At 40.5% G+C, this 27465-nt stretch overlaps 1 protein-coding gene across 1 annotated transcript in view; it reads left to right on the top strand.

Moving 5' to 3' along the window:
• LOC140195190 (AF4/FMR2 family member 1-like) overlaps positions 1 to 27465 on the top strand; it is a 160423-nt gene that overhangs the window by 89658 nt on the left and 43300 nt on the right. Inside the window, exons 4-9 of the mRNA XM_072253108.1 lie at positions 11295 to 11339; positions 12410 to 12496; positions 12687 to 12720; positions 16040 to 16082; positions 23479 to 23533; positions 23763 to 23800. Coding sequence (XP_072109209.1) covers positions 11295 to 11339; positions 12410 to 12496; positions 12687 to 12720; positions 16040 to 16082; positions 23479 to 23533; positions 23763 to 23800 — 302 coding nt within the window. The remainder of the gene's footprint in view (positions 1 to 11294; positions 11340 to 12409; positions 12497 to 12686; positions 12721 to 16039; positions 16083 to 23478; positions 23534 to 23762; positions 23801 to 27465) is intronic.

The following is a 27465-nucleotide window of genomic DNA, read 5'->3' as shown; positions in this document are numbered from 1 at the left end:
CAGTCGACGTTTCAGGCCGAGACCCTTCGTCAGGACTAACTGAAGGAAGAGTGAGTAAGGGATTTGGAAGTTGGAGGGGGAGGGTGAGATCCAAAATGATAGGAGAAGACAGGAGGGGGAGGGATGGAGCCAAGAGCTGGACAGCTGATAGGCAAAAGGGATAAGAGAGGATCATGGGACAGGAGGTCCGGGAAAAATGACGGGGGGGGGGGGACCCAGAGGATGGGCAAGGGGTATATTCAGAGGGACAGAGGGAGAAAAAGGAGAGTGAGAGAAAGAATGTGTGTATAAAAATAAGTAACAGATGGGGTACGAGGGGGAGGTGGGGCATTAGTGGAAGTTAGAGAAGTCGATGTTCATGCCATCAGGTTGGAGGCTACCCAGACGGAATATAAGGTGTTGTTCCTCCAACCTGAGTGTGGCTTCATCTTTACAGTAGAGGAGGCCGTGGATAGACGTATCAGAATGGAAATGGGATGTGGAATTAAAATGTGTGGCCACTGGGAGATCCTGCTTTCTCTGGCGGATAGAGCGTAGATGTTCAGCAAAGCGGTCTCCCAGTCTGCGTCAGGTCTCGCCAATATATAAAAACCCGCATCGGGAGCACCGGATGCAGTATATCACCCCAGCCGACTCACAGGTGAAGTGTTGCCTCACCTGGAAGGACTGTTTGGGGCCCTGAATGGTGGTAAGGGAGGAAGTGTAAGGGCATGTGTAGCACTTGTTCCACTTACACGGATAAGTGCCAGGAGGGAGATCAGTGGGGAGGTATGGGGGAGACGAATGGACAAGGGAGTTGCGTAGGGAGCGATCCCTACCGAATGCAGGGAGGGGGGGGGAGGGAAAGATGTGCTTAGTGGTGGGATCCCGTTGGAGGTAGCGGAAGTTACGGAGAATAATATGTTGGACCCGGAGGCTGGTGGGGTGGTAGGTGAGGACCAGGGGAACCCTATTCCTAGTGGGGTGGTGGGAGGATGGAGTGAGCTCAGATGTACGTGAAATGGGGGAGATGCGTTTAAGAGCAGAGTTGATAGTGGAGGAAGGGAAGCCCCTTTCTTTAAAAAAGGAAGACATCTCCCTCGTCCTAGAATGAAAGGCCTCATCCTGAGAGCAGATGCGGCGGAGACGGAGGAATTGCGAGAAGGGGATGGTGTTTTTGCAAGAGACAGGGTGAGAAGAGGAATAGTCAGATACGAGAAAGAAATCTCTATCAGGTTTCTTTCTCGTGTCACTTTGTCAAAGTCATTAAGTGACTGCATTTAATTTTAAGAAGAGCAAGATGCTTTTGTGGACCTAGTTAGACACTCCAGAATAAATTCAATACTTTTCCAGGTAGGCTGACTTGCCATTTATTATATTGTAACATGTAGTAATATTTTATTACTCTTGCATGATTTTTTTAAAAAATTGTTCTTGCTTCTGTTACTTCAACTACTACTTACTGTGAGCACGTTTAGAGAAAAATAAAAATCATTTAGTAATAAATTTGATGCCTGTATCTTTTACAGCACTGCCTCTGTCAGTGGATTTGTACAAAACAGTGGTAACTTTCCTGTTTTCAGCAACAGTATAAACTGCAGCCTTCATTTCTTTTAACCATAGAGTGAATCATGCATTCAAGTCAGCAACTCGACTTGTATCACATGTTCAGACCCCAAAATCCAATCATTGTCTTCTAGCCAAGAAGGAAGCTTGTAGCTGCTGCTGTGAGAGCCAGGGCATTTCCCCAGAGTGTAAACCAAGTAAATCCACATTGTTTACATTCAAGATCAATTTCAGTGTAAAGTAAGATCAGCATACTACATAAACTGCATTAGGACAGTACAGAGGGGTATTGTAGTCCAGTTTGTCTTTGTTCAGGAGCTGAATTGCCATTAGGAGGTCATGACCCACTGGAATGCAGAACTCTAATAACCTCTGCATTGTGCACGTTACCTTTCTCTACTATCTCAGTTTCTAAGCATTACTGGATTGATAATCATTGTTGTGTTTCCAACATCTCTGTCAAAAAGTTAATTAAATTTTTATATCACAGTTGGCAACATGCCATATAACATATTTTGTAGCTGTGTCTTCCCTTTTCTCACCCTTACTTTTCAGTTTTGTTGCTTTGTGTCTCTGTCTCTTTTCTTTTACTGTGGTTGGTACGATTTTGATACAGTATGTGTTAAGGATTCTTTATATACCCTTGATGGACCTTGGCTGTCGTTCACTGACACCCTTCCAGTACATTACATAAGAAACAATCCTAATGCAGTGAAGGCTAGCATACCATTTGCCTCCTGAAGTTTCTTGCTACACCCGTGTTTGGCTTTCAGTGACTGAAGGAAATCCAGGTCCTTTTAGAAATGTTTTCCTAAAAACAATATGATTTCCTTTTGTTTTTGTTCCAAAATGAATACATTTGTATTTTTCCACATTGTATTTATCTACTGTGCTCCAACTCACTCACTATATTCCTTTGAAGCCTCTTTATGATTTATGTAGATTGAGAGAAGTTGGACATGGGCACTGATTATTGAGATGTTGTTTTGAATTTAGTGGATTCAGAACTAATGTTTCAAATGTGGCTTTAAGTGTTATGTTTATTAAACAAAACAAAAATAAACTGCTTCTGAGCCCTTGAGGTGCAACAAACATCTGATATGCATATTTATTTAGGCAGTAGAAATTTGTCAGAAGTTTAAACAGTAGGAAAATATATTTTTGGAAGTTGTTTACTGTATAATTTGAGAGAAAAATTCTATCTTATTAAATCTATTAGTGGTATTATTATTTAACATTTGACATCCAAGAAGCTTTCTACTTTTTGAGTATGCTGCATTTAGAAAACAAACACAAATTTTTAAGTTAAAGATCATGTTTCAGCTTCATGAACGTAGTGTTTCAGAAATCATGGTGCAATAATCTTTGGATAAAATAAACAATTCATTTTAAAATCTTACAACTTTTTTTTCATTATGGGCCTGCTGTTTCTCAATCAGTTTCAACAAAATGGGCATTGGTGGTGAGATATTAAAGAGGCTTTTAGACCATAAGGTCATAAAATATAGAAGCATAATTAGGCTCTTTGGCCCATCGAGTGTGCTCCACCATTTCATCATGGCTGATCCAATTTTCCTCTCAGCCCAAATCTCCTGCCTTCTCCCCATATCTCTTCATGCCCTGATAAATCAAAAATCTATCAACCTCTGCCTTTATGTATATTTAAGTCTTGGCATGTGTTGGCATGTGGCCAAGTGGTTAAGGCGTCCGTCTAGTGATCTGAAGGTTGCTAGTTCGAGCCTCAGCTGAGGCAGCGTGTTGTGTCCTTGAGCAAGGCACTTAACCACACATTGCTCTGCGATGACACCGGTGCCAAGCTGTATCAGCCCTAGTGCCCTTCCCTTGGACAACATTGGTGGCATGGAGAGGGGAGACTTGCAGCATGGGCAACTACCGGTCTTCCATACAACCTTGCCCAGGCCTGAGCCCGGGAAATCTTTCAAGGTGCAAATCCATGGTCTCACGATGCCTATTAAAGACTTGGCAAAGAATTCCACAGATTCACCACCCTCCGGCTAAAGGAATTCCTGCTCATCTCCATTCGAAAAGGATGCCTCTCTTAAAAAGAGGGCATACAACAAAGCAAAAATTAGCAGGAAGTTAGAGGATTGGGAAGCTTTTGAAAACCTACAGAGAGCAACTAAAAGAACCATTGGGAGGAAAAAGATGAAATATGAAAGAAAGCTAGCAAACAATATCAAAGTGGATAGTAAAAGCTTTTCAAGTATGTTTTTTAAAAAAAGAGATGAGAGTGGATCAGAAAATGAGGCTGGAGGAATAATAACGGGTGAAAAGGAGATAGCAGATGAACTAAATGAGTATTTTGCATCAGTCTTCACTGTGGAAGACACTAGCAGTGTGCCAGATGTTGTAGTGTGTGAAGGAAGAGAAGTGAGTGCAGTTACTATTTCAAGAGAGAAGGTGCTCAAAAAGATGAAAGACCTGAGGGTACATAAGTCAACTGGACCAGATGAACTGCACCCTAGGGTTCCGAAAGAGGTGGTGGTAGAGATTGTGGAGGCATTAACAATGATCTTTCAAAAATCATTGGACTCTGGTATAGTGTCACTCCACTCTTTAAGAAAGGAAATTGTAGACCAGTTAGCCTGACCTCAGTGATTGGGAAGATGTTGGAGTCAATTGTTAAGGATGAGGTTATGGAATACTTGGTGATACAGGCAAAATAGGACAAAGTCAGCATGGTTTCCTTAAGGGAAGATCTTGCCTGAAAACCCTATTGGAATTCTTTGAGGAGATTACGAGTAGGATAAATAAAGGATGCAGTGTATGTTGCATATATGGACTTTCAGAAGACCTTTGACAAGATGCCACACATGAGGCTGCTTACCAAGTTAAGAGTCCATGGTATTACAGGAAACTTACTAAAATGGTTAGAGCATTTGGCGGTTGGTACAAGGCAGCAAGTGGGAATAAAAGGATCTTTGTTTGGTTGGCTACCAGTGACTAGTGGTGTTCTGCAGAGATCCGTGTTGGAGCTACTTCTTTTTATGCTGTATATCAATGATTTAGATGATAGAATAGATGGCTTTGCAGCCAAGTTTGCAGATGATACGAAGATTGGTGGAGGGGCAGGTAGTGTTGAGGAAACAGGAAGGTTGCAGAAAGACTTGACTAGATTAGGAGAATGGGCAAGAAAGTGGCAAATGAAATACTATGTAGAAAAATGCATGGTCATACACTTTGGCAGTAGAAATAAATGTGCAGACAATTTTCTAAACAGGGAGAAAATCCAGAAATCTGAAATGAGAATGGACTTGGGAGTCCCTGTGCAGAACACCCTAAAAGTTAACTTGCAGGTTGAGTTGGTAGGAAGGCAAATGCAATGTTAGCATTCATTTCAAGAGGTCTAGAATACAAGAGCAGGGATGTGATGCTGAGTTTTTATAAGGCATTGGTGAGGCCTCACCTTGAGTGTTATGAACAGTTTTGGGCTGCTCATCTGAGGAAAGATGTGCTGGCATTGGAGAGGGAAGAGCAAGTTCACAAAGATGATTATGGGAATGAAAGGGTTATCATACGAGGAATGTTTGACAGCTCTGGGTCTATACTCGGAATTTAGAAGTATGAGGGGTATCTAATTGAAACTTCATCAAATGTAGAAAGGCCTAGAACGGAGTAGATGTGAAAAGATGTATTCTCCGTGTGGGGGAGTCTAGAACAAGAAGGCGTAGCCTCAGGATTGAGGAGCGTCAATTTAAAAGAGATATAGTGAAATTTCTTTAGCCAGAAGGTGGTGAATTTGTGGAATTTGTTACCACAGGCAGCGGTGGAGGCCAGGTCATTGGATGTATTTGAGACAGAGATTGATAGATTTTCGATTGGACAAGGCATCAAAGGTTTTGGGGAGAAGGCCGCACAGTGGGGCTGAGGAGGGGAAAAATGTAAGCCATGATTAAATGGCAGTGTAGACTCAATGGACCAAAGAGCCTAATTCTGCTCCTATATCTTATGGTCTTATTCTGAGGCTGTGTCCTCTGTTCTTAAACTATCCCACCTAGAAAAATCCTCATCATTCACTCTATCAAGGCCTTTCACCATTTGATAGGTTTTAATAAGGTCACCCCTCATTCTTCTGAATTCTAGTGAATACAGACACAGAGCCATCAAATGCTCTTCATATGACAAGCCATTCAATCCTGGAATCATTTTTATGAACCTTCTTTGAACCCTCTCCAGTTTCTGCACATCCTTTCTAAGATAAGGGGCCTAAAAATGCACACAATATCCAGGTAAGGCCTCACCAGTGTTTTACAAAGTCTGAACATTACGTCCTTGCTTTTATATCCTAGTCCTCTTGAAATCAATGCTAACATTTGCCTACCTCACCACAGACTCAAGCTGCAAATTAACCTTCAGGAAATCCTGCACAAGGACTTCCAAATCCCTTTGCACCTCAGAATTTTCTATTTTCTCTCCATTTAGAAAATGGTCAATCTTTTCATTTCTTTTACCAAAGTGCATGTCCATTCACTTCCTGACACTGTATTCCATCTGCCATTTCTTTGCCCCTTCTCCTAATCTGTCCAGGTCCTTTTGTAACCTCTCTACTTTCTCAAAAATACCTTCCCCTCCACCTACCTTCATGTTATCTGTCAACTTACCAACAAAGCCATCCATTCCATCATCCAAATCATTGACATATAATGTAAAATATTCGGTCCAAACACCGATCCCCATGGAACACCACTAGTCACCAGCAGCAAACCGGAAAAGGCTCTCTTTACTCCCACTTGTTGCCTCCTGCCAATGAGCTACTGCTCTAACCATGCTAGGATCTTTCCTGTAATACCATGGACTCATAGCTTGTTAAGCAACCTCATATGTGGCACTTTGTCAAAGGCCCTCTGAAAATCCCAGTACATCAACCAATTATCCTTTGTCTATCCTGCTTGTTATTTCTTCAAAGAATTCCAACAGATTTGTCAGGCAAGATTTTCCCTTCAAGCACCCTGAGATCTCATTCTTAATAATTGACTCCAACATCTTCCCAACCACTGAGGTTAGACTAATTAGGCTATTGTTTCCTTTCTTCTGCCTCTCTCCCTTCTTGAATAGTGGAGTGATGTTTGCAATTTTCCAGTCTTCCAGAACCATGCCAGAATCTAGTGATTCTTGAAAGATCATTACTAATGCCTCCACAATCTCTTTAGCTACCTCTTTCAGAACTATGGAGTGTACACCATCTAGTCCAGGTGACTTACCAATCTTCAAACTTTTCAGTTTCCCAAGAACCTTCTCTCTAGTAATGGTAAATTCACACACTTCATGACCCCTGATACCTAGAACTTCCACCATGCTGCTAGTGTCTTCTAACATGATGACTGATGCAAAATACTTTTCAGTTTGTCTGCCATTTCATTGTCTACCTCTTTTATGAAAAGACCTTACATTGTACAATGCAGACATATGAAGTGGAGAGTCAATAAATAAAATGCTTACGAAATCCTGGCAAAGATCAGTCATTTTAAATAAAAATTGTACTACTGAAACTGTTAAAAATGCTCAACAAATCGGGAAGTGTCTCTGGAGAAAAAAAGTTTTAATTTGTCAGTTGATGACCTTTCATCAGAGGTGTAAGAAGTTGCAGATTTCAGTCAACTGCAGTGCCAGGAAATGGGAGATGGGAAGAAAAGGTTTCAAGCAAAGGTCTTTAATGGAACTTGACCATGCAGGTTAGGAGCAGGAGTATCCCTCTCAACTCCTCAATTCTGCCTCCCCTCCCCACCCATTCAGTAAGATCACAGCTGATGCTGATGAACTCATCTCTGCACTTCCACCTATTCTTGTTAACCTTTACTGCTCAAGAATTTACCTCTCTCAGGCTTAAAGTATCCAGAGACTGCTTCCACAGCCCTTTGGAGAAAAGGAGTTACAGAGGCTTGCAGCTCTCGATCTCGAGGAGGAAATGTTTCTCCTCACTCTCTTAGATAGGCACAGCTTTACACAGTGACACTAAAGAACTTGTATGTTTTAAATGCTCTGTTCAGAATCAGGTTTAGTATCATTAATATATGTTGCAAAATTAGTTGTTTTATGACAGCAGTACAGTGCAATACATTGTGTATTATAAATTTTAATAAGAAATATATACATTTTAGAAAAGATAAATAAGTAATGCAAAAAGAGTGAGGTGGTTTTCATGGGTTCATTGTCCATTCAGAAATCTGATGGAGGAAGAGAAGAAACTTTTCCTAAAATGTTGAGCGTATGTTTTCAGGCTCCTGTCCCTCTTCTCTGGTAATAATGAGAAAAGGGTATGTCTTGTGTGATGGGGGTCCTTGATGGTGGGGAGTTCTTTTAAACTCTAGCAGAAATCAGTATACCCTATCTAAACTTTCATCATAAGGCAATCTACCTACATTGGGGTATTAGTCTGGTAAACTTTCTCAGAACTGCCAACAAGTTAACATCTTTTGTTAATGAAGGGTAGCTGTACTGAAGACCTGAAGAATATGTAAACACATTACCAGCAGTTGCTGTTGCAGAATTTAGTACAGTCGGCCCTCCTGATCTGCGAAGGATTGGTTCCAGGACCCCTCGCGCATACCAAAAAAGCGCGGATGCTCAAGTCCCTTATTCAACCTGTCTCTATGCGATGGGCAGACCCGGCGGAACCCTGCACCTTATTTAACCTGTCTCAGTGCGGTGGGCAATAGGACCCAGCGGCAGAGCTCTGAATCCGCAGTGTTCCTGTTCACAAAAATAATCACGATCACGATTTAAAATAAAGTGGAAATAAAGCAATCAGAAAGAGGTGAAACGCCATCGGTCATTGGAAAAGCGTTAGGCTACAGTCGGTCAACGATCGGAACAATTTTAAAGGATAAAATGAGAAAGGCCCTGCCCGATCAAAGCAACAATTATTACGCAGCAACGCAGTGGTTTAATTATTGGGATTTGAGTTTTTGATCCTCCACATCAACCCGGCAGGGATGGACAGTGCGCTCGGGAGCGATCTGTCACAGGATCGAACCTGGGAACTTCCGTTCTCAAGCCCGGCACTGGAACATACATTTCTTAAGTACTTTATATGCATAGAAAGGTAAAATATAGTCATAGTCATACTTTATTGATCCCGAGGGAAATTTGGTTTCTTACAGTTGCACCCACCAAGAATAGAGTATAAATATAGCAATATAAAACCATAATAATTAAATAATAATATGTAAATTATGCCAGGAAATAAGTCCAGGACCAGACTATTGGCTCAGGGTGTCTGATCCTCCAAGGGAGGAGTTGTAAAGTTTGAGGAGTTGTATAGTATATATACTAAGACAAACGTTTGACTAACTGACGCTAAATAATATCGGATGTACCTGTTCCGACTTACTTAGTAAGAGAACTTGTGTTTTTTTTCGATCCCGATCCACGATAACCTATGCATATCCTCCCGTATACTTTAAATCATCTCTAGATTACTTATAATACCATGTAAATGCTATGTAAATGGTTGTTATACTGCATTGTTTAGGGAATAATGACAAGAAAAAAAGTCTGTACATGTTCGAACAACAAGTGCTGGAAGAGCAGTTCTGAGTTTTCTCGATTCGCGGTTGATTGAATTCACACATGTAGAACTCGCGGATAAGGAGGGCCGATTGTATGTAGCTGGGAACCTCGTAGCTCATTTGATTTCTTTTGCTATTCACAGAAAGAGTAGTCAGTTCTTTGAATTATCGCTGGTTTACAGTGAAGAACCAGGATTATATAGTGGATAATCCAAAGAAATTGGATATAAAATGGTGCTGGTGAAACACAGCGATGACTTGCTGGCAGCGAGAACGACTATTAACTACTTTATTAATCACTTCTTCTTGAAAACAATCAATAGCTTGTAACTTCCCTTTTGGAGTCGAGCTTTTGAGTCGCCTTTGCGACCTGTCATTTTTACAGTGTGATTCGAAGTCTCAAAGATGCAGGATGGTTGTGCTTGAGTGAACTTGGAGGTGATTGGAAGTGGAAGAACCAAGGCGAGGCAGAGTTGAAGTGATGGAACCCAGGCCCGAGAGCGAGGAACAACCCGAGGTTTGATTTGAGTGCTGTGCTGAACTGGAAAGGTCAGGCACGGACTGAATCAAGGTCTCGGGTCCCAGGCTGGAGAGCATATCGAAGCAGCAGGGCCCAGGTCTGAGAGCAAGGGACAATGCGCTGTTTGGCTAATTTAAGCGCTGGGCCAGGTTGAAACATTCAGGGTGTCGGGACAGGAGATAAGAGACAGACCAGTGTTCTGCTCACTGTTCCAAAGGTTTACAAACACGAGAAAATCTGCATTTGCTGTAAATCCAAGGCAACGCCCACAAAATGCTGGAGGAACTCAGCAGGCAGAGCAGTGTCTATGTAAAAGAGTAAACAGTCGAAGTTTTGGGCTGAGACCCTTCATCAGGACCGCAAGATTTACACTCATCTCTGCACTGAACTGAGACGGTGGCCTGCAATTAACAGGCGCTGGGATCTGTGATGACTGCCTTCATGGCTGTGGACTCATTGTCATAAGCTTCAGTTCTGAATGTTATTTGCTTATTTTTATTATTTGCATGAGTTGTTTTTCCTTTTCTGCGCATAGGATGTTTGACAGTCATCTTTTTTAAAAATGGGTTTCATTGGGTTTCTTTGTTTTATGGCTGCCTGCTCATCTGATAATTGGTGTAAACTGACAGCACCTCGAGTCGCTTGGCTGGCTGTATACTGAGTATACAGTATACTGAGCAGGATTTGAGTAAAGATTGTGCTCTGGTTCTGACAATTTCCCATAAAAAAAGAATGAATGCATTTATATATAACACATTTTATGACCTTGGCACCACTGTAGTGTAGTGGTTAGTGCAACATTATTAAAGCTCGGGGCACTGGAGTTTGGAGTTCATTTCTGATGCCATGTGTAGGAAGTTTGTATGTCCTTGCAGCATTTGTTGAAGCGTGGATTTCCCCTCACATTCCAAAGACCTACTGGTTAGTAGGTTAATTGGTTGTTGTAAATCATCTTGTGATTAGGCTAGGTTAAATAGGTGGGTTGCTGGGCTGTGTGGCTTGTTGAGTTGGAAGGGCCTGTTCCACACTCTTATCTATTAAATTAAAATAAAATTCTTTTGAACTTTTAAAACACAGTAATAAAGTGGGACTATTTCAATCAATTGGCATTCAACATAGATCTGCCAAACTATAATAGAACTTAAGAAAATCAAAAATCAGCAGATGCTGGAGATCTGAAATGAAAATAGCATTAAGCAACATCTGTGGAAAGAGAAGCTGGTTGTAGACCTCCTTTGTCAGAGCAAGGAAAGAGAGAAAACAAGATGGTTCTAACTGTAATGTGACAACAGCAAATAATCTATTTAAAAGACATTGATTGGGGGAAGAAATATTGGCTCCACAGCTATTTCAAATAGTACTATAGAATCCTTTATACCCATTAAGCTCTTCTTGTCTGAAAAGTTGCATTTATAGTGTGGCATACTTTTTCTGCTCTATCATACCATCAGCCTAGATTTTTACTTTCAAGCCATGGACTGGTAATGGAGCCCAGAACTTTCTCTCGGGGCCGTGGCAGATTAATTTGGAGGGTTAAGCAAACGATAAGAGTCATACCTCTGCCACTTTGCTAACTCTCCCATTTTTTTAAAAACTGCTTGATTAAAAATAATTGTTACTGTAAGGATGCCAAACAACCAATGTTATGGACGTGATAATGGAATGGTTACTTCAATGTAAAATATTCTTTTGCTTCATAGGAAACATTATCAAATGATGTCAATTGTGTTGAAGAAATCCTGAAGGTAAGCTCTAGTGCTGTTAAGTTTTGCATTGTTTTAATACAAGTCTGTTGCTGTTGTTACAGAAAAGAATAACTTGATAGTATACAACACTTTTTTTCTGAACTATTGCTGAAAAAGATGGTGTAATACATAAAAACAAATAGATTTTGAAGTCTTTTTATACGCTCAGTTCCTATATAACTACTATGTAGTTAATCCTTTACATAAAAATGAACTTTGGACATGAGCTCAGGAACAAGGACTTCTGAAGAGTTCCAAGATGATATGCAAATAAAATTAGAAGCAGAAGCGCTGTGAATTGAATGCATGTGGTCCTTTATGGAAAATGTACCTTCCTTGGTATGTTTTTGAGAGCCAAGTTCAATGGATCAATTAATCTGTTTGCTTCATGGCCAGAAAGCTGGCAAAATACTATTGCCTCCAGAATGTGTTGTGAACCACTTTGGTTAAATTAATGTTTGTAATTCTGCCATTATACAAGTATTTGCATTAGATATTTTGTTTTTTTTTACTAAATAAATCATAGGAGATATTTTGTTTTAGATTTTTTTGCTCCAAATAATGATTGCTGAAGTAATAAACTTTTTGAAACTTTCAGAACCTGTCTGTAACAAGGTTGCATGTACAAACCATTATTTGTTATAATTATGCTATTTTGCCGGTAGTGTATGAATGCCATAGGGATTGTTGCTCCCCTTTCCTGGACATCAGTGGGGTGGTTTTGCCATTTTCCTGGTTGATTCAATCCTTTGTTCCTACCTGCACTCATTTGCTAATGTGTGTGTGTGTGTGTGTGCAATCCACAATATAATTCCCGTGTGTGTGTGTATATGTAAATAGGTCATGTATATTTTAATATTATTAACCATTGTTGCTTTATATAATGACCAACCAGTTCCAGATTTCATTGCAAAATGGTTCGCATCTGTGATACCGTAGCATGTTTAATTATCTATACATTTTGTTACAGTCATTAATGTCAAATTGGTTTAAGGATTGTTCTATTATGTGGGATCTTCATAATTAGGAAGATGGAAATAACCTCTGAACATTTTTGGGTATTTTGATAGGAAATGACACATTCGTGGCCGCCACCTCTCACTGCCATCCAAACACCTCATACAACAGAACCATCAAAATTTCCTTTCCAAAACAAGGTATGTGAAAACATATGTGATTGTTTTGTACAGAAATTGTGTTTATCACTATGAATTCAGTTGTAATCATAAATTTTATTTGGATCGCTTTAGGAGAAAAATGTATGCTCAGCTGAGAAAATATTTGAACTACTTAGTAATTTCTGATGAATTAAATTGCACTAAATCTTATTTCCTTTGCATTTTATAGGACACCCCTGTCCCTTCTGGCTTTGTAGAACACAGTGAGTGATCACTTAAATCTGATTTATCTTTATTTATAATTTATTTATTTAGCGCATGGGTTCCCAATCTTTTATATGCTATGAACCAATACCCTTAATCAAGGGGTCCATGGATCCCAGGTTGAGAACCCCTGATTTAGAGGTACAGCACGGAATAGGTCCTTACAGCCCTTCAAACCGTGCCACCAGCAACCCACTGATTTAACCTTAGTCTTAATTGCAGGGCAATTTACAGTGAGCAATTAACCTACTAACCAGTACGTCTTTGCACTGTGGGAGGAAACCAGAGCACCTGGAGGAAACCCACATATTCATGGGGAGAACGTACAAACTCCTTACAAATGGTGTTGGAATTGAACTCTGAACTCTGACCCCCTCCCCAGCTCTAATTGTGCTCCTCTGACCTCTACGATACTGTGGCACACTGTGTTGTATATACACTGTCTTGTAACTGCAGATGAATTCAGTTATTTTATACAGTGGATTCTGGTTAATTGGTCATCGGTTAATCTGGGCAGCCGCTTATTTGGGACAACTCTTAAAGAACAAAAACAATTTGAGAAAACAGCCAAGATTCCCTTTGTTTATTTGGGACACTATGTCACTTAATTGGGACTGGAGGCTGTTGCCAAAGAGTTTCTACCTAGCATTAATCACGTGCACTGTTAGACACTATACAGTGAGCAAAACAGTTCAGAATTGTCAGAACACTGAGCAAAGCAATTTAGAATTGTTTTTAAATAGTGTCAGTTGTGTGTGTGCTTGTGTTTGTTTTTATTGTCGCTGATAGTGGCAAGGCAATTCTGAACTGTTTTGCTCACTGTGGTTTAAAGCGTTCAGGATTAGAGATGCCAGAACAGGCCGGGAGTGAAAATGAAACGAGTTCACTACTTCAGCAAATCAGGAACTATGAAGAATTTGAAAGTATCAACACTCATCTTGAATATTACAATGAAAATGCAGATTTAGAGGATGCAATCGATGAAAGTAGTCTATTACCTGCACTACGTGTCTGCACTGATTTTATTCATCATTCAATCAAAGAACATGGCAGTGTACACTGGATGAATTCCTCTGTTGATAACTATTAGGAACTAATACAGTTTTATAGTACTATATTGGTATTGATAGTGTTCTAATTTGTTCTGTATTTCATTTAAATTTGTTACTCAGTTAAATGGTAGTTTATCACTTTTATACAAATTTAAACTATTTTTGTGAAATTGGCTAATTGGAGCAACCACTTTATTGAGCCAAAATGTAGTGCAGTATTAATCCAATTTAAAAAGCTTGTTACAATTGGAAAAAAAACTTGCATTTACAATGGAAACCAGCTAGTAGCAGTAAAACTATTTGCACTTCAGTAAAATTCCATTTAATGATTGAGTGGGTAGAGTAATGATTCTGTTTAAGAGATTACTAACATTTACTAATAGCACCTGACCGCTTAACCCATACTGAAAGATATAGATTTCCATAATTACTTTGTAACATTTTCACAATCTCTTAACAGCATTCATTTCATTTCAGCCCCAGGAAACAGCAAATATGCGGTTTGTGTTTTTTTTAAATGTCATGCAGGTATAGAAGCAAAGAATAGTTGCAGCATCAAAGTGTTCCTCAGTATTTATCCATTCCCTGATACATAGATCAAACTTCATTTCATTTTATACACTTATGATTTTGTTTTTGTCAAATGGAGAAAGAACAGAGTTTCTACCTATTTCTTATCACAGTTTTCATATAAAACTGTGCTTCAGCTTTTCCCTGCATATCAGAATATGATCACAGGTTGTTAGGATATTGAAGGAGGACAATGGATGTGGTCAGTCTTTGTAGTTGCACAATAGGGTGATCTCCGCCCAGCATGCAGATCGTTTGAATAGTGGAAGATTTCTAGAAGTTGATATTGCACCTGTTAAGAACTACTACTACTACTGCTATTCAATTCTTATACACCAAACTAACTCTCAGTACATAGTAATGCACTCAGTTTCATGAGGACTTGTAGAAATTAGCAGCAGTTCATAAGTTTTGTGTAACCTCCTTTGGGAATACAGGCCACAAAGTAAAAGATACTAGTAGGATGCAAACACGAGGAGTTCTGCAGATGCTGGAATTTCAAGCAACACACATCAAAGTTGCTGGTAAACACAGCAGGTTATATTATTATTGATGCTGCCAGACCTGTGTTCACCAGCAACTTTGATGTGAGATACTAGTAGGACACTGATTTCTGAAAGGAAATTGGGGTAGTTAAAGCAATTGAGATACGACATCCACATATGACTGAAATACATGGAAAAGTTTTGGATTTCTTTTAACATTCTCATTTTTTAAACCAATTTAATTCAACTCGGTCTTTTTTGGAAAGTACAAAATACACATCCATAAGCAAAGGGAGAAAAGAACATGAAAGCAACATAGAGCAGCATTTGGAAAATATTTTAAAAATGTTTTTTTGCTTCCCTTCTGGCCATTTGCAAGATATTTTGCTCTTTTTATTTAGGCAGTTCATTTTGTGGGCCTAAAATCAAGTAAAACTAAGGTTTAAAAAATGCCCACATTGTGGGTCTGTTACCAGATGTGAACTTTCATATTCTGTAACCTGCATACTTGCATATTACTATCTCGAAATTGCAAATTACAGAAACTTTAATGAAGTGAAATAAGGTTGGAGGTCGAACGAAAAGATGTTTCAATAGCAGTTAATGAATGGATGGGTTTGTGATGACTTCGATTTCAGTCTTTGTTTCTGTGGGAGCTTGGTTTTCTACTTCTAGATTACAGTGCCAAACAGGAATGAAATTTTTGTTCTGTTCCTGACTTCGACTATAAAGACGGCATTATCTTCTTTAAATCACTCTGCATCAGTGTTGACTATCCACTGGGTTGTTTGCTGAAGTCTTTGCCACTGAATACTCAATCAGTTGGTTCCAAATCAAGTGCAAAATTGTCAGACTGCTCACTAGGAGGCTTGACTATGAGACAAAAGCTCAAGTACTTAGGCCACATCATGAGAAGACAGGATTTTTTAGAGAAAACTCTTATGTTAGGTGAAACAGAAGGAGAGGATGACAGAGGCTACGATGGATAGATAATATTACTCAGACAATGCATATGACCTTGGGGGATCTTTGAGAGGCTGTTTCCAACAAGAGGGGTTGGTGTGCAGGAATCCGTGAAGTCACAAAGAGTTGGACGACTTAACAACTGAACAACAAAAGTCTGCCGCTTTAGTTTTGAGTTTTTGAAATAAATATAACTCCATGAAACTTGTATTTCAGTCTTTCGTGTTCATATGTATTTTCTTTTGCAGATAAGTGTGAGATTCCACCAAAAAAATCACAATCAGAAAAACTGTGAGTACCTCTTCTTCATATTGTAGCTGTGACATTTTTACAGTTTGGAATTATGTACATAATTATAAATGAATGCCAATGAATTGATCCACTTGACCCAAAACAGGAGTGTGTGGGCCATGGCAGTCAAAGCTCAAACTGGGCACGGCACATGATGATGATATTATTATATTTCTTGTGCAAGCCCCAAATTTATCTGCAATGGACTGGGTCAGTGGAATTACTCATCCTTAAAATGGCTGGGATTTTTGTACAGTTGATATGCTGCTACTCACAGTATTGATGGCTAAATGTAGTTTGGGTATCATTCCTCTTCTGTAGCAGCTACTAAGGCCTGGAAAACAATAATAGATCTCTCCCCTTCCCTCCTCTCCCCATACTTTGACAAAAGCAATGATGTTGGCTGACTTGTTGGAAGTTTTTAATTTTGAGAATTTTAGCAGTATCCAGTGTTCTTCGAGGATTGATTTTTTTTTTAACTTATTTGCCTCTCAGGTTTTTCCACAATGAATATTCTCCTTCCATTTCACTAACACAATAACAAGTATGCTTTTATATTCTTCTTTCCTCCAAAGCCAAGTCTATGTGAGCCATCCCAGAGCTAAAATCAGAGCAAACAGTGTACCAATTTCTGTCATTTAGAAGGGTGATTCGAAAGGACTAACAACCATCAGTTCAGAAACAAGAGAAGGCAGATTAAAGACATAGGCCAAAAAACTAGTTGCCCAGTTGCTTGCTCCCACTTGCTTCAAAAAGGCAACAATTATACCAGTGCCCAAGAAGAATAATGTGAGCTGCCATAATGACTATCACCTGGTAGCACTCACATCGACAGTGATGAAATGCTTTGAGAGGTTGGTCCTGACTAGACTGAATTCCTGCCTCAGCAAGGACTTGGACCCATTGCAATTTGCCTATTGCCACAATAGGTCAATGGCAGATGCAATCTCAATGGCTCTCCCACACTTCTTTAGACCACCTGGACAGCACAAACACTTATGTCAGGATGCTGTTCATCGACTGTAGCTCAGCATTTAGTACCACATTCTCACAATCCTGATTGAGAAGTTGCAGAACCTGAGCCTTTGTCCCTCCCTCTACATCTGGATCCTGGACTTCCTAATCGGAAGACCACAGTCTGTGCGGATTGGTGATAACATATCCTCCTCGCTGACAATCAACACTGGCCCACCTCAGAGGTGTGCTTAGCCCACTGCTCTACTGTCTATATACATGTGATTGTGTGGCTAGGCATAGCTCAAATACCATCAATAAATTTGCTGATGATACAACCATTGTTGGTAGAATCTCAGGTGGTGACGAGAAGGCGTACAGGAGTGAGATATGCCAACTAGTGGAGTGGTATTGCAGCAACAACCTGGCACTCCATGTCAGAAAGACAAAAGAGCTGATTGTGGACTTCAGGAAGGGTAAGATGAAGGAACATATACCAATCCTCATAGAGGGATCAGAAGTGGAGAGAGTGAGCAGCTTCAAGTTCCTCGGTGTCAATATCTCTGAGGATCTGACCTGGCCCCAACATATCGATGTAGTTATAAAGAAGGCAAAACGGCGGCTATACTTCATTAGGAGTTTGAAGAGATTTGGCATGTCAACAAATACACTCAAAAACTTCTTTAGATGAACTGTGGAGAGCATTCTGACAGGCTGCATGTCTGTCTGGTATGGAGAGGCTACTGCACCGGACCGAAAGAAGCTGCAGAGGTTCTAAATCTAGTCAGCTCCATCTTGGGTACTAGCCTACAAAGTACATCTTCAGCGATTGGTGTCTCAGACAGGTAGCTTCCATTATTAAGGACCTTCAGCACCCAGGACATGCCCTTTTCTCACTGTTACCATCAGGTAGGAGGTACAGAAGCCTGAAGGCACACACTCAGCAATTCAGGAACAGCTTCTTCCCCTCCACCATCCGATTCCTAAATGGACATTGAACCCTTGGACACTACCTCACTTTTTAAAATATACAGTATTTCTGTTTTTGCACTTTTTAAAATCTATTCAATATACATACACTGTAATTATTATTTTCATTTTTTTTCTCTCTCTATTATGTATTGCATTGAACTGCTGCTGCTAAGTTAACAAATTTCACGTCACATGCTGGTGATAATAAACCTGATTCTGTTTCTAATTTCCAAATGTGGTGGTTGTGAACATTTCTCGGGATTGGGGTAGCTGATAAGGTGGCAAGTGGAAGTTGGTGATGAGTTTTTTTTATATCAAAACTCAGACCTACAGAGTAGCAGCAGTAGTAACTTACAAAATGAATTGGGCACAACTCTATGCATTAGAAATGCAGCAATTTGCAAGCACAAAGCAACTGAGTAAGTAGTTTGAGTAATAATGTAATTATAAAGAAGTTGGTGTGTGCAGCAATGGGTGAGTTCTGTCCTTTTCTGCTATATACTACTACAATTAGTTCTGTTCATTGAAACAAAAATCCCAAAATGGGATGTAGCACCGTAAGAAGAGGAAGGAGAATAACAAACTGAAATAATATAAATGTCTTGTGAAACCAATATTCTGTTGCTATAAAGTGAAAGGTGGAGATGATCCGAATGAAGCAGATGTTAAATTATATTACAGCATGTGAAACAATTAACTCTGGATAAATTAACCTGTATTGAGCAGTAATCAGTCAGTTGATATCTAATACCAGTTGCTCTGACTTTGACTGCATGAGGCTGCCTAATGATTAACTTACATTCTTCTATAATGATGAGATCCTACTTGGCATAAGGGAATAAGCATTCATCTGGGATTTAGCAATAAACTGTGTAAATTAGACTCCAGATATATATAGCAATTGAAGTCTTCAGGCAGCCATGTGTATTTTGTACTCAAATTAGGTGATCACCCCAGAGGATAATTAGAATGATGCACCACACAGCATTGGAATCAATAAATTTGTCAGTGCTTTGGTTTAAGGTAAAGGTAGTATCAAATTATCCATGAAAAAATTCTTCCCTTGGGTCATCTGTATAATTAAGTGCATATTACAACCAACAAGTTTATTTTGTTTCAGAACCTTCCTTGAAGGGCTTATCTTACTGCATTGGTTGTTCAGTTTTGGAAACAATTGTCATCTAAAGCTCAGAGTCCCCTTCCCCCTTAAAGAGATTGATGCCAGCTCGTAAATACCACGTTGCAGCCTCCTACACTTTGCCCAATGTTACTGAGAATATCTGCATAGCTGTGTCCACAGGTTATCATAACTAAACCTAATTCCATTGTCACCTGATTCCATGTACTTTCTTGGATTTGTTACTCGTTTGTAATCAGAAGGGAAAACTTTCCCCTTGTGACCCAAGTTCTGCAGCACCAAGGCCAGTGGCAGCATCTTGATTGCTCCGCTTGCTTCAGCGAGTCACTCTTCTGTCAGTCACATTATTTGCATTTATTCGTCATCCCCTTACCAATGGGGAGATTCAGGGGATTCCTCCAAGGACAGCGACAGTAGGAAATTAGAGAACATTTCTTAAAACAGGAATGAGCACTTCCTGACACAATGTTGCCCAGAGCATTTTCCATAAAGGGTGAAAGGTATTTCGAGTCATAAAGCAATACAGTACAGATACAGGGCTCCCTGCTCAAAAAGTACATTCCCTTTATGCTGCCCACCCAGTTAGTTCCAGTTTCCTACATTCACCTATCTCTCTCTAAGCCCTGCCCCTCCATATAACTATCCACTACTTGATACTATTTTACTTTAAACGCTTCTGGCAGCAATACATAGAGCTAACATTCTTGGGGGATTGCCCATGATGCCATATGGCTAGAACTTAGAAAATACAAATTTTCTAGTTTCTAAAGGTGCTGTACTATTTTCCCCACATTAGTAAGTGGGACACCAGGTATGTCGAGATTGCTCAAAGTTGTAAGAATAAGAGGGCTGTATTTGTGGGAGATTTTAATTTCCATGGTATTGACTGAGCCACCTATAGTGTTAAGGGCCTGGATGGGATGGAATTTGTGAAATGTATCCAGGAAACTCTACTGAGTAGGTATATAGAGCGCCTTGGTCTGGACGATGCTATACTGGATCTCCTCTTGGAGATGCAGAGTAAGTAACCAAAGTAGTGGTCAGGATGCACTTTGGCTCTAGTGACCCTAATTTTATTAGTTTTAAGATAGAAAAGAATAGGACAGGTGTTAAACTGGGGCAGGGCTCATTCTGAGGGAATTAGGAAGGGTTTAACAGAATAAGCCTGTCTGAGGCAAAAAGAATGAATGGTAAGTGTGAAGTTTCTAATATTATGATGCTAAGTGTCCAGGAGCAACTTGTTCCTGTTGAGGTGATTAGCAAGTTTAGGGAACCTTGGCTGATGACAGATATCGAGGTTCTAGTTGAGAAAAAGGTTATACCTCCTCCTCACTTACCTGTACCCCCGTTATATCTGTAACATCTGTATCCTGGATTATTGGGTTGCCAGTACTGCATTCTGTCAGTCATGTTTCTGTTATGGCTATATCATCTCAGTCCTTGGAGCCAATCCATGCTCTGAGTTTGCTTTGCCCGTTAAACGTCGAGCATTGAAATAAATACAGTTTAACTGTGTATTTCTTGACCTGTATCTGTGCTGTCCTGATCACTCACTCTGTTCTCACTGGCTTATGCTTTTTCCCATGACTTGTTCATGTTCAGCATCCCAACCCCTATTGTGTTAATGATCCTGCTATAGCACTAGCAGATTCCCCTGCAAGGATATTGGTCCCTCTCTGGTTCAAGTGCAACCATTCCCTCTTGTACAGATCACCTGTATCCCAGAAAAGATCCCAGGAGTCCAAGAACCTGAATCCAAGCCCTCTGAGCCACAAATTTATCTGGCTTATCCTTCCATTTCTGACCTTGTTAACACATGGTACTGTGAATAATCTAGATATCACTGCCCTCAAGCTCCTCCTACTTAATTTCTTACTTCTTAACTCCCTGTACTCATTTTGCAGAACCTTGTACCTTGTTCTATCTCTGTTGTTTGTACAACATGTAACAAAAACCTCTGGCTAATCACCCTCCTCCTCAAGAATTTTCTGCAGCCACTCAGAGACATCCTTTACCCTGGAACCAAGAGGTAAAACACTATCGTGGTATCTCTTCTGCAGCATCAAAAATTCTATTCTGCCTGCTCACCATCGAGCCTCTTATTACTATGATTCTGCTCGACTGCACCATTTCCCTGTAAGCCTCAGAGCCAATCGTGGTACCAGAGACCCAACTACTTATGCTAATCCCTAAAAGAACATTCCCCTCAACAGTATCTGTGGGTATACTAGTTACTGAGAGGAATGGCCACAGGGGAGCCCTGTAGTGATTGCTAGTTCCTTTTAGATGGATGACCACCAGGAAACTGTCTGAAGCCTTAGGTGTGACCCCTTCATTAAAAGCTTCACCTGTGGTTCTCAACCTCCCGGATGGTCCTGAGTACATCTGACTCCAGGTCTAATTCCATGATCCAGTGTGCCAGGAGCTGCACTGGGACACACCTTACAGATGCAGTCATCAGAGAGACCATGAGGTTCCCCAACTTCCCACATCTTGCAAGAGGAGCATTCCACTGCCCTAACTGCCATCCTGCCTACTCTGAATAAAGTGCAAGGGATGAACAGCAAAAATAAAATCTTACCTGATCTTACCCGTGCCCATTTACCAAAACCCCTCAAGCCAAGGCATCAAACCCCGTCCCCTGCCCCCCAGTCTCAATTTCTGCCCCTAAAGGCTACTTCACTTAGCCTTGCGTTTGTTTTATTGGATAAAGTTCCCTCCAGTTTGACGATCAAAGACTTGCATCTTTAAAGTTCCTGCTCTCATTCTGCGTTTTGGAGATTACGGAGATGTGGGAATAATCCAGGAGGAAAATGTGGGAAAGTGCTGGTATAAACATGTTAGATCTTGTGGCCTATTATGGTGCTCTGACATTTTGATAATTGTACATCAATTATTTCTGAAAGGTTTGTGTCCTCAGTTATTGTGCTGTGTAAAGTGCCCTTTTGCTTGTTAAATGCAATTGATTGAATGAGGTTCCATGCAGAGAAAAGCAGCAAACAATGCATGTCATCTGCATCTCGTGCATTCAAGCATAAAGCTTTTTAGCATGTGCAGTGAGAAAATACTTTTTCAGACTTCGTATAGCTAAATCAACAATTGTCTACAAATCTTAGTGTATTCTGGGTGTTGCACAAGATGTGACACGAACCAAATAAACCCTTTTTTGTAACATAGAGTTCATTGTTTGGGAATGGAACATTCGTTAATGTTACACATTCCTAAAAATGTTTAGCATGTTTCAAATAAGTTTGTGAAAATCCTCCTGCGTATAAGCGTATGCTGGAATTATATCAGCGATTACAGAAGAGGATAATCTTTCCTTTATCAGTGATCTCATTCTTTGAGTTTCTCAAAGCGCTTCTTAACCATTTTCACTATGGTTTTCTTAAATAGGTGATTTCTAGGGAAAACCACTAGGTGATATATACTCTTCCTAGAGAATAAATGCATCATTTTTAAAAGAATGCATCTTTTTAGCCAGCTTCATTGTTTAATGGAATTTAGAAAAATTGAGAAACATAGAAAAACTTACATCACAATATAGACGCTTCAGCCCACAAAGCTGTGCCGAACATGTCCTTACCTGAGAAGTTACCTGGGGTTACCCATAGCCCTCTATTTTTCTGAGCTCCATATACCTGTCCAGGAGTCTCTTAAAAGACCCTATTGTATCTGCCTCCACCACTGTCTCCGGCAGCCCATTCCACGCACTCACCACACTCTGCATTTTACTTTTTTAGAAAACGAACAACTTAACCTCCTCATACCTCCTGATACCTCCTCATTGTGTATTGATCTAGCACAGTTTATATCCTTGATACATTGCCAAAGCAAATACATGGCATGTTAATTTATTTCAGTTGTGTTACTTAAATGTAGCTTTAAGCCATGTTAAGCTATAACCAGTTCTTTTAACTGAAGAACTCTAGTCAACAACTAGTTAATTTATGAAGTAATGAAGAACCCAATCTCAGAAGTTTCAGGCCAACCAGAGCTTAAACTTGCACCTTACTCATTGTGTGGCATTAATTCACATACTCATTTATATACCTATTTGTACTGTTTGCTCACTGATGCAACTGTATGGTGCAACTGTAATGAAAACCAATTTCCCCCGGGATCAATAAAGTATGACTATGACTGTGACTATAAATCATTGCGCAGTATGTGGGGCTTGTTGGGGTGCTGGTAAATGTACATTTCAACTTAATAAGAAAATGAAAAAATTTTGAATTGGAAATCATTTTGGGTGAGTAACTAAAAGTGGGCAAAATTTCCAAATGTGAATTTCTGATGTTGTCTAACTTTTATTTACAAATTTATTTTCAGAATGCTTGAAAATGACCTACAGATCAGCAGTAGTGATGACAGTGATGGGGATCAGGTTAGTTTTTGACCTTTTGTTGAATATCTGTACTTAGCAAATATGAGAAAGGATTTGCTTTCCAGAGATGTAAATACTTTGGAAAGAATGCATGGTATGATCTCTTTTTCTTGTACATAACCAAAAGACTGATTTACGTACTTTTCTTTTCACCTTCTCTTCTCTCCTATACCACCCATGCCCCTGTCCACCCCACCTCCATACCTGTTCTTCCCCTCTTCTCATGCAGGTCACGGAAAAAACAGTGCCTATTTCTGTTCCGAAAAGGTACCTAATTTTTCTGTTCACATCCAGATATTTGTGTTGTGTGTTCAATACTTTTGACTCTTTAGTACAAAATCCTAGGACCTACCACTCGTAGCTTCCCTTTGTGCCTGTACCTTACTGTAAAATGTAAATCAGTGTCCTACACAACATTGAATTTTACAAAGTTTAGGAGGAACAATTGGACAAACATTCGAAGATCTATTGCTGATTTCCCTCCCCTCGTCCTGCTTTTCCAGAGACTAGTTAAAGGGTCTCACTGGGTTATGGACACTCCATACGTATCACTGAACGTTTGGGAACCCAGTGGGATGGATTAGATGGCTGATGCAGAGCTGTAGGCACCTTCTGCAGACTGGAACAGGCCATTTCTGTGTGCTGTTTCACTGTGTTCCCCACCCAGCACACCCACCATGACTCAACCCCCACAACAGTGGAGGTCTGGGTCAAGCCAAACAGAGCTAGGAGTGCTGAACAGTCTCACTCACTCACTGAGTCAATAATGTGGTGAGTTGGCAGTATCTTTTCACTCTCCTGTCACTATTGTTTCTGTAATTATCTTCCACATACCGTTTATGTTCATATCTAATTTACAAAATATTGAGGGTCATGGATGATTCTCAGGAAGCTCTGTCATAATCTGGGAAATGCCTTTAGATTGTTTGGATTGCTGCCCAGATGCATCACCCATTTGTCACAAAAATCAAGAGATCTCTGGGTTGCTTGCCTTTGCCCTTCAATCCTGGCATGATTCCAACCCCCACCCCCCGGCTTTGAGGAAAATTCACTGAAGTACTTCAAAATTCCTAGTTCAATTGACTGAAATTGGGCCTATTAAAAATGAATTTTAATTGAATAGGAATAGATTTGAAAAAATAGTAGTTGGGAATAAATTTTATAAAGCTCTCACTCCAGGGAATAAAAATGGGCAAAGTAACTAAGGCAGGAAACTTTTTGATGATAGAATAATGATGGACAGGAAAGATCTCCAGGCCTGAATCACATTATCACACTATGCTGAAAAAGATTCACGGGAACAAGCCATCAATAGTCTCCAACCCCTGCCAATTCTCCCAGTAACCAAGTGATAACAATCAATTGACATAGAGCTAGAAAATTATTTTCCTTCCTTCTTGATGATGAAATCTGATCCAATTTTATCCACATTGAATATGATTTATATTTTTTAGTGTTTCACCAACAGATAGAAATTTGTATTCTCAGTTTTACATTAAGTCACCTTGGCCATGCAGCTTCAGTTCAACTTGGTTTGGCTTCTGACACCAATACCATGAATCTGAAGAGGACTTAACCGAGTTACTTTTTCAATGAATATTAGCTTTGTCCATCATCCTAGAGGTTGATAAATTTTGTAATATTATTTGTAGAGGACAAGGCATACGTCTCTTTCAATTCAATTCAAGTATAACTGTCATGTAACTGTATATGAATACAGCCAAACGAGACAGCATTACTATGGGGTCAATGTGCAAAGACACATTATCAACAGTCGCAAACAGTAAGCCCACGCAGGATCACAATCATGTAATAAGCCCTGAGGCCCACCTCCCCTACCCCATCCGCCCACACCACCGCAGCTTGATGGTACAACTCAACCAACCTATATAGAATATCAGTAAAAATACAACAACACAGAATATGCATATATTTTTTTTTTCACTCCTTATGGGTGGTGTGTATATGTATTTTTCCCTCAATCGCGGGTCCTCTACCAGAGGCCTGTAAGCTTAAGGATTCGGCGCAGCATCTTTTCTGTTCCTAGTAGTGTGCTCTTCTGGACTGGGATCTCAGATGTTGTTCCTGGGATTTGTTGGAGCCACTCTCCCAGTCCAGGTGTCACAGCTCCAGGTGCTCCTATCACCACCGGGATTACTCCAGCTTTAACCTTCCACATCCTTTATCCGCTTTATCAAGCCCTGGTATCTCTCCAGCTTTGTATATTCTTTCTTCCTGATGTTACTGTAATTCAGGATTGCCACATCTATTAATTTGTTCCTTGTCCAGTATTACTATATCTGGTTACCTGCTTATCAGTCTGTACTTGAAAGACCCAAAGGATCTTAGTTTGTCGTTCTCCACTACCTTCTCGGGTGTTTCCCATTCGGACTTGGGAGTGTCCAATCCATACTCAGCACAGATGTTCCTGTATACACTCCTGCAACTTGGTTGTGCCATTCAGTGTATGCTGTTCTGCCTGCATCTTGCACCCTGTAACAATGTCCTGGATGATTTCAGTGGATTCCTTACACAGTCTGCATCTTGCTTCTATTGCTCTTGTGCAGTCACGAGCAGTGCCTCTGTGCTGTCCATTTCCAGCCATTGGTAAGGCTTTCTTATGTCAGCCACCTCTGATATCTGGCGATGATGCATCCAGTGCAGTGGCTTGTCCTGCCATGGCCTCTGGTCCTCTGGCTCTGCTTCACCCACTTCCATTTCCATGTCCCCTGCCTGCTGTCTTAGGCATTCTCCTAGCAGGTCATCCTTAGGGGCCATCTTCCTGACATACTCATGGATGTTTCACATTTCTTCCAGGACTGTGGTCTTGACACTTGCAAGTCCCCATCCTCCTTTATTCCAGAGGGTGTACAGTCGCTTGATGTTGGACTTTGGATGGAATCCTTCATGTATTGCTAATATTTCTGGGTCTTGAAGTCAGCAGCTTTCAGTTCGTTCCTTGGCCAGCATACTATTGCAGCTGGGTACCTGATGACTGGTAGGGCGAATGTGTTTATGGCTCTGCTCTTGTTCTTCCCATTCAGCTGGATTTTTAGGATCTGTCTCACTCTTTGGATGAACTTAGATGTTGCTGCCTTCCTTGTGTCCTCATCATGGCTTCCATGTGCCTGCAGGATACCCAGGTATTTCTAACTATCCTGTACGCCTGGTATGTGGCCTGCAGATAACTCAACTCCTTCGGTCTTGATGAATTTGCCTCTTTTCACTATCATCTGGCTGCACTTTTCCAGTACAACTTTACAACCTTATCAGATAGGTTAGTGAGTCAATGTCTCTTTCATTTCTGGCATGCAGCTTGATGTCATCCATGTACAGGAGGCAGCTGATGGCCACTGCACTCTTGAACCTGTACCCATATCCACTCTTTGAGATGATCTGGCTGAGGGGGTTCAAGCATGTCCAGGGCAGCAGTCAGGATAGTGCATCACCCTGGTACATTCCACATCTGATGGTCACTTGTGCTATTAGCTTTGAGTTAACGCCTAGCATTGTCCTCCAATGGCCCATTCAGTTATTGATGAAGGTCATTAGTGTCTTGTTTACCTTGTACAGACATTCCAGGATCCATGTGTGGGGCATTGAGTCATGTGCTTTCTGATATCAATCCAAACTGTGCTTGGGTTGGTTTGGAGTCTCATGTGACTGCTTTGTACTTGGGTCCTCTGGTTCCATTACCAATCACCCTCTGAGCAGGGCTCAAGGATTTATACTCCTGTTCCTTCAGCTTGGTGGCTATAATGCCTGATAGGAGCTTTCATGTTGTTGACAGGCAGGTTATAGGCTGGTTGTTTGATTGTGTTTCTTCTTTGTGAGGATTTTTCACTATGAGTACTGTCCTTCCTTGAGTTAGCCACTCACGGTGGGTGCTTGCTTCAAGCAGCTGGTTCACTTGATCTTCCAGCTATGTATGT

This window comes from Mobula birostris, chromosome 3 (genome assembly GCF_030028105.1).
Source record: "Mobula birostris isolate sMobBir1 chromosome 3, sMobBir1.hap1, whole genome shotgun sequence".
NCBI classification, from domain to species: domain Eukaryota; kingdom Metazoa; phylum Chordata; class Chondrichthyes; order Myliobatiformes; family Myliobatidae; genus Mobula; species Mobula birostris.
The sequence above is the reverse complement of the archived record's forward strand: the minus strand, read 5'-3'. Positions and strand labels throughout refer to the sequence as shown.